The sequence below is a fragment of the Halichoeres trimaculatus genome, unplaced genomic scaffold (assembly GCF_033239565.1).
Source record: "Halichoeres trimaculatus isolate MK-OKI-2021-1 unplaced genomic scaffold, fHalTri1.1 fHalTri1_scaffold_3, whole genome shotgun sequence".
Taxonomy (NCBI): Eukaryota; Metazoa; Chordata; class Actinopteri; order Labriformes; family Labridae; genus Halichoeres; species Halichoeres trimaculatus.
The window spans coordinates 41,296,652-41,309,702 of NW_027437181.1; the positions used below are offsets into that span (position 1 = coordinate 41,296,652).

A 13,051-nucleotide genomic window follows, 5' to 3' on the forward strand; every position below is an offset into this window, starting at 1 on the left:
TAGTACCATTGAAAGCACAGATGCCTCAGCAGAAAAAATGTCTGCTGTGTGGTAATGTCCTGTTTGCCAAGAGTATGGAACCCAACAACCTCAAAAGACACTTTAAGACCATAAATAATGCCTATGTTCCCATCAGGGAAAACTCTGTGTACTAATCCTAAACTCTTATTTGCAACACAGTATAACAAACATGAACAAAACATAATTCTAGAAAAAAACAATTCCCTGGCTTTCCCAGAAATTTGTGATGTCAAAATGGGGTCACGGCTCAAAATGGTTGGAAACACCTGGTTTGGGGACTCTCTAAATAACTGGAGATTCATACATTTTTGCGAAAGGGACAGCCACAAGTCCATCAGTGATTTAAAACTCAGAACACACTGAAGGGTAGAATCTCATAATGATAGTGACCTGTCTTTCTTGTGCTTCAAATCAATGACAAATAGGCTATTAATCCTTTTTTTTCTGCTCTATCCAATGGTTGTGTTTTGTATGTGCATAACTGAGCAATATTGGATCATGTGGTTAAATGACATGTTTGGCATATCCTTGGCAAATTGGAAAAAAAATCTTCACCAACTCCTGATCTTTTAGACCAGCCATTCTCAACCTAGGGGTCCCGACCCCAATGGGAGTCGTGAAATGATTTCTCAGGATCGCCAAATTATTTTAGAAAAATATAAATATTTAAGATCCCATATTCTGCTCCTTTTCTGCAGTTTAATATGGATCATTGATGTCTTCATGAAATGGTTGTAACATGTTTTGGTCCAAAGAGCCAATAAATCAAGCACAGCAGCATTGTTTCCAGGCTCTCATAGCCCCTCTGTTCAGAAAGCTCTGGTTTAGTGGGCGTGGCCTTCATATGTAAATGAGCCACCGCTGATACCGCCCCGCGTCACTGAGAGCGGCGCCACGAGCTCCGAGTGCACAATGTTTAGAAAACAGCAAAGCTTGTTTATCGTAACATTACAGGCTAAAACAAAAGGCTAACCGCAGCTAGAGCGCATCTTGAAGCTAACACAGAGACAGGGGGGACACTGAGGAAAAGGTCTTACATCTGCTCCACAGCACACAGCATTTAAAATACTCACATTTCCAGGGTCACAGGTTTGTTGGTGGATGGTTGGTAATGTGCCTGGATTCAGGACCAGTCTATTTGCTAGCCCTCTGTTGTACTGTCCAAAGTTGGAAAAGCAGTAAAGTGACAAGCACACACATGCACAGTCTTACTGAGTGTAGCTGGCACATTTCCTTGATAAATGAACTCTAGCTACTTAGCCGTGTCTTCTCCTGAGATGGGAAGCTTGTGCATGGAACTATGAGGCTGTTTACAGCCAAAAACAGCCACACTCCTCTCCCTGCTGCTGGAGAGAAATCTCTCCAGATGCGGGAAGAGGAGTTTGCGGGGAGGCGGGTTTTTTTTGGTGTGGCAAAATGTGATGATGCACTTTAACACCTCTTTGTAAATAATAACATTTCGTTTTGTCAATAGATCATTTTTGTATAGGGTATAAAGAATGATAATTTTATTATATCTTCCATTTCACAGTCAATGCACTAAATCTGGAATAAACTGTGACCACAGTGTGGACTGTAAGTACACATTGATACTAAAAGTAAATCAGTTTTCCTGTATTGTTTTCGTTTTTGCAAACAAATGTTTTGAAATTAAGAAACACACATTGTTGTATAAATCCAGGATGTAAACAGCTGCGATACGCTAACCTGATGGTAACACATGTTACTTATGATCCTCAGATTGTACATGCTATTTTAATGGAAAAATCTACAAATATAAAGAAATTATCTATGAAACCCATGATGGGTTAGGAAACTGCATTGAGGCCGTTTGTGGAGTAAATGGAACAATAAACAAGACAATGGATCAATGTAAAACAACAACTCCTGTACCAACAACAACCCCTTTTACGTTCAGCACTCCCGGACCTACAACTACAGGTAATGAAATCTAAACATGTAAGAAAAACTTGCTATGAAAAAAAGAATTGAATTAATGTGATAAACTGCAAAATAATGTCTTTTTGGATTTTTAATAACAGAGAAAACAACCAGACCTGGAGAGACAACAGTACCTGGACAAACAACAGTCAGCATTCCCTCAACAACACCACCAACAGAGGTCACCACTGGGCCTGTTACAACAGCTACAACCGCTGTTGGTCAGACTACTACAGCAGGACCAGGAGCCACAACAACAGTTCCAGAGGTTCCACAGGTAACATCCACACCCTCTGTTGCCACAACAACCACTCAGGCACCTGGTGTAACAACTACAAGGCCAAGCACAACAAGACCTGGAGAGACAACAGTACCTGGACAAACAACAGTCATCATTCCCTCAACAACACCACCAACAGAGGTGACCACTGGGCCTGTTACAACAGCTACAACTGCTGTTGGTCAGACTACTACAGCAGGACCAGGAGCCACAACAACAGTTCCAGAAGTTCCACAGGTAACATCCACACCCTCTGTTGCCACAACAACCACTCAGGCACCTGGTGTAACAACTACAAGGCCAAGCACAACAAGACCTGGAGAGACAACAGTACCTGGACAAACAACAGTCATCATTCCCTCAACAACACCACCAACTGAGGTGACCACTGGGCCTGTTACAACAGCTACAACTGCTGTTGGTCAGACTACTACAGCAGGACCAGGAGCCACAACAACAGTTCCAGAAGTCCCACAGGTAACATCCACACCCTCTGTTGCCACAACAACCACTCAGGCTCCTGGTGTAACAACTACAAGGCCAAGCACAACAAGACCTGGAGAGACAACAGTACCTGGACAAACAACAGTCATCATTCCCTCAACAACACCACCAACTGAGGTGACCACTGGGCCTGTTACAACAGCTACAACTGCTGTTGGTCAGACTACTACAGCAGGACCAGGAGCCACAACAACAGTTCCAGAGGTTCCACAGGTAACATCCACACCCTCTGTTGCCACAACAACCACTCAGGCACCTGGTGTAACAACTACAAGGCCAAGCACAACAAGACCTGGAGAGACAACAGTACCTGGACAAACAACAGTCATCATTCCCTCAACAACACCACCAACAGAGGTGACCACTGGGCCTGTTACAACAGCTACAACTGCTGTTGGTCAGACTACTACAGCAGGACCAGGAGCCACAACAACAGTTCCAGAAGTTCCACAGGTAACATCCACACCCTCTGTTGCCACAACAACCACTCAGGCACCTGGTGTAACAACTACAAGGCCAAGCACAACAAGACCTGGAGAGACAACAGTACCTGGACAAACAACAGTCATCATTCCCTCAACAACACCACCAACTGAGGTGACCACTGGGCCTGTTACAACAGCTACAACTGCTGTTGGTCAGACTACTACAGCAGGACCAGGAGCCACAACAACAGTTCCAGAAGTCCCACAGGTAACATCCACACCCTCTGTTGCCACAACAACCACTCAGGCTCCTGGTGTAACAACTACAAGGCCAAGCACAACAAGACCTGGAGAGACAACAGTACCTGGACAAACAACAGTCATCATTCCCTCAACAACACCACCAACTGAGGTGACCACTGGGCCTGTTACAACAGCTACAACTGCTATTGGTCAGACTACTACAGCAGGACCAGGAGCCACAACAACAGTTCCAGAGGTTCCACAGGTAACATCCACACCCTCTGTTGCCACAACAACCACTCAGGCACCTGGTGTAACAACTACAAGGCCAAGCACAACAAGACCTGGAGAGACAACAGTACCTGGACAAACAACAGTCAGCATTCCCTCAACAACACCACCAACAGGAGTCACCACTGGGCCTGTTACAACAGCTACAACTGCTGTTGGTCAGACTACTACAGCAGGACCAGGAGCCACAACAACAGTTCCAGAGGTTCCACAGGTAACATCCACACCCTCTGTTGCCACAACAACCACTCAGGCACCTGGTGTAACAACAACTACAAGGGAAACCACAACCAGACCTGGAGAGACAACAGTGCCTGGACAAACAACAGTCAGCATTCCCTCAACAACACCACCAACAGAGGTGACCACTGGGCCTGTTACAACAGCTACAACTGCTGTTGGTCAGACTACTACAGCAGGACCAGGAGCCACAACAACAGTTCCAGAAGTTCCACAGGTAACATCCACACCCTCTGTTGCCACAACAACCACTCAGGCACCTGGTGTAACAACAACTAGGCTTACCACAACAAGACCTGGAGAGACAACAGTACCTGGACAAACAACAGTCATCATTCCCTCAACGACACCACCAACAGAGGTGACCACTGGGCCTGTTACAACAGCTACAACTGCTGTTGGTCAGACTACTACAGAGGGACCAGGAGCCACAACAACAGTTCCAGAGGTTCCACAGGTAACATCCACACCCTCTGTTGCCACAACAACCACTCAGGCACCTGGTGAAACAACAACTACAAGGGAAACCACAACCAGACCTGGAGAGACAACAGTACCTGGACAAACAACAGTCAGCATTCCCTCAACAACACCACCAACAGAGGTGACCACTGGGCCTGTTACAACAGCTACAACCGCTGTTGGTCAGACTACTACAGCAGGACCAGGAGCCACAACAACAGTTCCAGAGGTTCCACAGGTAACATCCACACCCTCTGTTGCCACAACAACCACTCAGGCACCTGGTGTAACTACTAGGCTTACCACAACCAAACCTGGAGAGACAACAGTACCTGGACAAACAACAGTCATCATTCCCACAACAACACCACCAACAGGGGTCACAACTGGCCCTGTTACAACAGCTACAACTGCTGTTGGTCAGACTACTACAGCAGGACCAGGAGCCACAACAACAGTTCCAGAGGTTCCACAGGTAACATCCACACCCTCTGTTGCCACAACAACCACTCAGGCACCTGGTGTAACAACTACCAGGCTTACCACAACAAGACCTGGAGAGACAACAGTACCTGGACAAACAACAGTCATCATTCCCTCAACGACACCACCAACAGAGGTCACCACTGGGCCTGTTACAACAGCTACAACTGCTGTTGGTCAGACTACTACAGCAGGACCAGGAGCCACAACAACAGTTCCAGAGTTTCCACAAGTAACATCCACACCCTCTGTTGCCACAACAACCACTCAGGCACCTGGTGTTACTACCAGGCTTACCACAACCAAACCTGGAGAGACAACAGTACCTGGACAAACAACAGTCAGCATTCCCTCAACAACACCACCAACAGGGGTCACCACTGGGCCTGTTACAACAGCTACAACTGCTGTTGGTCAGACTACTACAGCAGGACCAGGAGCCACAACAACAGTTCCAGAGGTTCCACAGGTAACATCCACACCCTCTGTTGCCACAACAACCACTCGGGCACCTGGTGTAACAACTACTAGGCCAAGCACAACAAGACCTGGAGAGACAACAGTACCTGGACAAACAACAGTCATCATTCCCTCAACAACACCACCAACAGGGGTCACAACTGGGCCTGTTACAACAGCTACAACTGCTGTTGGTCAGACTACTACAGCAGGACCAGGAGCCACAACAACAGTTCCAGAGGTTCCACAGATAACATCTACACCCTCTGTTGCCACAACAACCACTCAGGCACCTGGTGTAACTACTCGGCTTACCACAACCAAACCTGGAGAGACAACAGTACCTGGACAAACAACAGTCATCATTCCCTCAACAACACCACCAACAGAGGTCACCACTGGGCCTGTTACAACAGCTACAACTGCTGTTGGTCAGACTACTACAGCAGGACCAGGAGCCACAACAACAGTACCAGAGGTTCCACAGGTAACATCCACACCCTCTGTTGCCACAACAACCACTCAGGCACCTGGTGTTACTACCAGGCTTACCACAACCAGACCTGGAGAGACAACAGTACCTGAACAAACAACAGTCATCATTCCCTCAACAACACCACCAACAGGGGTCACCACTGGGCCTGTTACAACAGCCACAACTGCTGTTGGCCAGACTACCACAGCAGGACCAGGAGCCACAACAACAGTTCCAGAGGTTCCACAGGTAACATCCACACCCTCTGTTGCCACAACAACCACTCAGGCACCTGGTGTAACAACAACTAGGCCAAGCACAACCAGACCTGGAAAAACAACAGTACCTGGACAAACAACAGTCATCATTCCCTCAACAACACCACCAACAGAGGTCACCACTGGGCCTGTTACAACAGCTACAACTGCTGTTGGTCAGACTACTACAGCAGGACCAGGAGCCACAACAACAGTTCCAGAGGTTCCACAGGTAACATCCACACCCTCTGTTGCCACAACAACCACTCAGGCACCTGGTGTAACAACCACAAGGCCAAGCACAACAAGACCTGGAGAGACAACAATACCTGGACAAACAACAGTCAGCATTCCCTCAACAACACCACCAACAGGGGTCACCACTGGGCCTGTTACAACAGCTACAACTGCTGTTGGTCAGACTACTACAGCAGGACCAGGAGCCACAACAACAGTTCCAGAGGTTCCACAGGTAACATCCACACCCTCTGTTGCCACAACAACCACTCAGGCACCTGGTGTTACTACCATGCTTACCACAACCAAACCTGGAAAGACAACAGTACCTGGACAAACAACAGTCATCATTCCCTCAACAACACCACCAACAGAGGTGACCACTGGGCCTGTTACAACAGCTACAACTGCTGTTGGTCAGACTACAACAGCAGGACCAGGAGCCACAACAACAGTTCCAGAGGTTCCACAGATAACATCTACACCCTCTGTTGCCACAACAACCACTCAGGCACCTGGTGTAACTACTCGGCTTACCACAACCAAACCTGGAGAGACAACAGTACCTGGACAAACAACAGTCAGCATTCCCTCAACAACACCACCAACAGAGGTGACCACTGGGCCTGTTACAACAGCCACAACCGCTGTTGGTCAGACTACTACAGCAGGACCAGGAGCCACAACAACAGTTCCAGAGGTTCCACAGGTAACATCCACACCCTCTGTTGCCACAACAACCACTCAGGCACCTGGTGTAACAACTACTAGGCTTACCACAACCAAACCTGGAGAGACAACAGTACCTGGACAAACAACAGTCATCATTCCCTCAACAACACCACCAACAGGGGTCACCACTGGGCCTGTTACAACAGCTACAACTGCTGTTGGTCAGACTACTACTGCAGGACCAGGAGCCACAACAACAGTTCCAGAGGTTCCACAGATAACATCAACACCCTCTGTTGCCACAACAACCACTCAGGCACCTGGTGTAACAACCACTAGGCCAAGCACAACAAGACCTGGAGAGACAACAGTACCTGGACAAACAACAGTCAGCATTCCCTCAACAACACCACCAACAGAAGTCACCACTGGGCCTGTTACAACAGCTACAACTGCTGTTGGTCAGACTACTACAGCAGGACCAGGAGCCACAACAACAGTTCCAGAGGTTCCACAGGTAACATCCACACCCTCTGTTGCCACAACAACCACTCAGGCACCTGGTTTAACTACAAGGGAAACCACAACCAGACCTGGAGAGACAACAGTACCTGGACAAACAACAGTCATCATTCCCTCAACAACACCACCAACAGAGGTGACCACTGGGCCTGTTACAACAGCTACAACTGCTGTTGGTCAGACTACTACAGCAGGACCAAAAGCCACAACAACAGTTCCAGAGGTTCCACAGATAACATCAACACCCTCTGTTGCCACAACAACCACTCAGGCACCTGGTGTTACAACTACTAGGCTTACCACAACCAAACCTGGAGAGACAACAGTACCTGGACAAACAACAGTCATCATTCCCTCAACAACACCACTAACAGGGGTCACCACTGGGCCTGTTACAACAGCTACAACTGCTGTTGGTCAGACTACTACAGCAGGACCAGGAGCCACAACAACAGTACCAGAGGTTCCACAGGTAACATCCACACCCTCTGTTGCCACAACAACCACTCAGGCACCTGGTGTAACAACTACTAGGCTTACCACAACCAAACCTGGAGAGACAACAGTACCTGGACAAACAACAGTCAGCATTCCCTCAACAACACCACCAACAGAGGTCACCACTGGGCCTGTTACAACAGCTACAACTGCTGTTGGTCAGACTACTACAGCAGGACCCGGAGCCACAACAACAGTTCCAGAGGTTCCACAGGTAACATCCACACCCTCTGTTGCCACAACAACCACTCAGGCACCTGGTGTAACTACAAGGCCAAGCACAACAAGACCTGGAGAGACAACAGTACCTGGACAAACAACAGTCATCATTCCCTCAACAACACCACCAACAGAGGTGACCACTGGGCCTGTTACAACAGCCACAACCGCTGTTGGTCAGACTACTACAGCAGGACCAGGAGCCACAACAACAATTCCAGAGGTTCCACAGATAACATCTACACCCTCTGTTGCCACAACAACCACTCAGGCACCTGGTGTAACTACTAGGCTTACCACAACCAAACCTGGAGAGACAACAGTACCTGGACAAACAACAGTCATCACTCCCTCAACAACACCACCAACAGAGGTCACCACTGGGCCTGTTACAACAGCTACAACTGCTGTTGGTCAGACTACTACAGCAGGACCAGGAGCCACAACAACAGTACCAGAGGTTCCACAGGTAACATCCACACCCTCTGTTGCCACAACAACCACTCAGGCACCTGGTGTAACAACTACTAGGCTTGCCACAACCAAACCTGGAGAAACAACAGTACCTGGACAAACAACAGTCATCATTCCCTCAACAACACCACCAACAGGGGTCACCACTGGGCCTGTTACAACAGCTACAACTGCTGTTGGTCAGACTACTACTGCAGGACCAGGAGCCACAACAACAGTTCCAGAGGTTCCACAGGTAACATCCACACCCTCTGTTGCCACAACAACCACTCAGGCACCTGGCGTAACAACTACAAGGGAAACCACAACCAGACCTGGAGAGACAACAGTACCTGGACAAACAACAGTCATCATTCCCTCAACAACACCACCAACAGAGGTGACCACTGGGCCTGTTACAACAGCTACAACTGCTGTTGGTCAGACTACTACAGCAGGACCAAAAGCCACAACAACAGTTCCAGAGGTTCCACAGGTAACATCCACACCCTCTGTTGCCACAACAACCACTCAGGCACCTGGTGTTACTACTCGGCTTACCACAACCAAACCTGGAGAGACAACAGTACCTGGACAAACAACAGTCATCATTCCCTCAACAACACCACCAACAGAGGTCACCACTGGGCCTCTTACAACAGCTACAACTGCTGTTGGTCAGACTACTACAGCAGGACCAGGAGCCACAACAACAGTTCCAGAGGTTCCACAGGTAACATCCACACCCTCTGTTGCCACAACAACCACTCAGGCACCTGGTGTAACAACTACTAGGCTTACCACAACCAAACCTGGAGAGACAACAGTACCTGGACAAACAACAGTCATCATTCCCTCAACAACACCACCAACAGGGGTCACCACTGGGCCTGTTACAACAGCTACAACTGCTGTTGGTCAGACTACTACTGCAGGACCAGGAGCCACAACAACAGTTCCAGAGGTTCCACAGATAACATCAACACCCTCTGTTGCCACAACAACCACTCAGGCACCTGGTGTAACAACCACTAGGCCAAGCACAACAAGACCTGGAGAGACAACAGTACCTGGACAAACAACAGTCAGCATTCCCTCAACAACACCACCAACAGAAGTCACCACTGGGCCTGTTACAACAGCTACAACTGCTGTTGGTCAGACTACTACAGCAGGACCAGGAGCCACAACAACAGTTCCAGAGGTTCCACAGGTAACATCCACACCCTCTGTTGCCACAACAACCACTCAGGCACCTGGTGTAACAACCACTAGGCCAAGCACAACAAGACCTGGAGAGACAACAGTACCTGGACAAACAACAGTCATCATTCCCTCAACAACACCACCAACAGGGGTCACCACTGGGCCTGTTACAACAGCTACAACTGCTGTTGGTCAGACTACTACAGCAGGACCAGGAGCCACAACAACAGTTCCAGAGGTTCCACAGGTAACATCCACACCCTCTGTTGCCACAACAACCACACAGGCACCTGGTGTTACTACCAGGCTTACCACAACCAAACCTGGAGAGACAACAGTACCTGGACAAACAACAGTCATCATTCCCCCAACAACACCACCAACAGAGTTGACAACTGGGCCTGTTACAACAGCTACAACTGCTGTTGGTCAGACTACTACAGCAGGACCAGGAGCCACAACAACAGTACCAGAGGTTCCACAAGTAACATCCACACCCTCTGTTGCCACAACAACCACTCAGGCACCTGGTGAAACAACTACTAGGCTTACAACAACCAAACCTGGAGAGACAACAGTACCTGGACAAACAACAGTCAGCATTCCCTCAACAACACCACCAACAGGGGTCACCACTGGGCCTGTTACAACAGCTACAACTGCTGTTGGTCAGACTACTACAGCAGGACCAAAAGCCACAACAACAGTTCCAGAGGTTCCACAGGTAACATCCACACCCTCTGTTGCCACAACAACCACTCAGGCACCTGGTGTAACAACTACTAGGCCAAGCACAACAAGACCTGGAGAGACAACAGTACCTGGACAAACAACAGTCAGCATTCCCTCAACAACACCACCAACAGGGGTCACCACTGGGCCTGTTACAACAGCTACAACTGCTGTTGGTCAGACTACTACAGCAGGACCAGGAGCCACAACAACATTTCCAGAGGTTCCACAGGTAACATCCACACCCTCTGTTGCCACAACAACCACTCATGCACCTGGCGTAACAACTACAAGGCTAACCACAACCAGACCTGGAGAGACAACAGAACCTGGACAAACAACAGTCATCATTCCCTCAACAACGCCACCATCAGGAGTCACCACTGGCCCTGTTACAACAGCTACAACTGCTGTTGGTCAGACTACTACAGCAGGACCAGGAGCCACAACAACAGTTCCAGAGGTTCCACAGGTGACATCCACACCCTCTGTTGCCACAACAACCACTCAGGCACCTGGTGTAACTACTAGGCTTACCACAACCAAACCTGGAGAGACAACAGTACCTGGACAAACAACAGTCATCATTCCCTCAACAACACCACCAACAGGGGTCACCACTGGCCCTGTTACAACAGCTACAACTGCTGTTGGTCAGACTACTACAGCAGGACCCGGAGCCACAACAACAGTTCCAGAGGTTCCACAGGTAACATCCACACCCTCTGTTGCCACAACAACCACTCGGGCACCTGGGGTAACAACTACAAGGCTTACCACAACCAGACCTGGAGAGACAACAGTACCTGGACAAACAACAGTCATCATTCCCTCAACAACACCACCATCAGGAGTCACCACTGGGCCTGTTACAACAGCTACAACTGCTGTTGGTCAGACTACTACAGCAGGACCAGGAGCCACAACAACAGTTCCAGAGGTTCCACAGGTAACATCCACACCCTCTGTTGCCACAACAACCACTCAGGCACCTGGTGTAACTACTAGGCTTACCACAACCAAACCTGGAGAGACAACAGTACCTGGACAAACAACAGTCATCATTCCCTCAACAACACCACCAACAGGGGTCACCACTGGGCCTGTTACAACAGCTACAACTGCTGTTGGTCAGACTACTACAGCAGGACCAGGAGCCACAACAACAGTTCCAGAGGCTCCACAGGTAACATCCACACCCTCTGTTGCCACAACAACCACTCAGGCACCTGGTGTAACTACTAGGCTTACCACAACCAAACCTGGAGAGACAACAGTACCTGGACAAACAACAGTCATCATTCCCTCAACAACCACACCAACAGGGGTCACCACTGGGCCTGTTACAACAGCTACAACTGCTGTTGGTCAGACTACTACAGCAGGACCAGGAGCCACAACAACAGTTCCAGAGGTTCCACAGGTAACATCCACACCCTCTGTTGCCACAACAACCACTCAGGCACCTGGTGTAACTACTAGGCTTACCACAACCAAACCTGGAGAGACAACAGTACCTGGACAAACAACAGTCATCATTCCCTCAACAACACCACCAACAGGGGTCACCACTGGGCCTGTTACAACAGCTACAACTGCTGTTGGTCAGACTACTACAGCAGGACCAGCAGCCACAACAACAGTTCCAGAGGTTCCACAGGTAACATCCACACCCTCTGTTGCCACAACAACCACTCAGGCACCCGGTGTAACAACTACTAGGCTTACCACAACCAAACCTGGAGAGACAACAGTACCTGGACAAACAACAGTCATCATTCCCTCAACAACACCACCAACAGGGGTCACCACTGGGCCTGTTACAACAGCTACAACTGCTGTTGGTCAGACTACTACAGCAGGACCAGGAGCCACAACAACAGTTCCAGAGGTTCCACAGGTAACATCCACACCCTCTGTTGCCACAACAACCACTCAGGCACCTGGTGTAACTACTAGGCTTACCACAACCAAACCTGGAGAGACAACAGTACCTGGACAAACAACAGTCATCATTCCCTCAACAACACCAACAGGGGTCACCACTGGGCCTGTTACAACAGCTACAACTGCTGTTGGTCAGACTACTACAGAGGGACCAGGAGCCACAACAACAGTTCCAGAGGTTCCACAGGTAACATCCACACCCTCTGTTGCCACAACAACCACTCAGGCACCTGGTGTAACAACTACTAGGCTTACCACAACCAGACCTGGAGAGACAACAGTACCTGGACAAACAACAGTCATCATTCCCTCAACAACACCACCAACAGAGGTTACCACTGGGCCTGTTACAACAGCTACAACTGCTGTTGGTCAGACTACTACTCCAGGACCAATAGTCACAGGAACAGTTCCTGAGACCTCCACTGTGACATCTCAGCCGTCTGTTTTAAATACAACTGTTGTTGCTACAACTTTAAGTACT

At 49.0% G+C, this 13,051-nt stretch overlaps 1 protein-coding gene across 1 annotated transcript in view; it reads left to right on the top strand.

Annotated features, from left to right (window-relative positions):
- The window catches only part of LOC141787387 (uncharacterized), a 41,986-nt gene that overhangs the window by 15,341 nt on the left and 13,594 nt on the right, over window positions 1–13,051 (top strand). Inside the window, exons 27-29 of the mRNA XM_074665678.1 lie at window positions 1,553–1,596; window positions 1,762–1,962; window positions 2,064–12,754. Of these exons, the coding sequence (XP_074521779.1) occupies window positions 1,553–1,596; window positions 1,762–1,962; window positions 2,064–12,754 (10,936 nt within the window). The remainder of the gene's footprint in view (window positions 1–1,552; window positions 1,597–1,761; window positions 1,963–2,063; window positions 12,755–13,051) is intronic.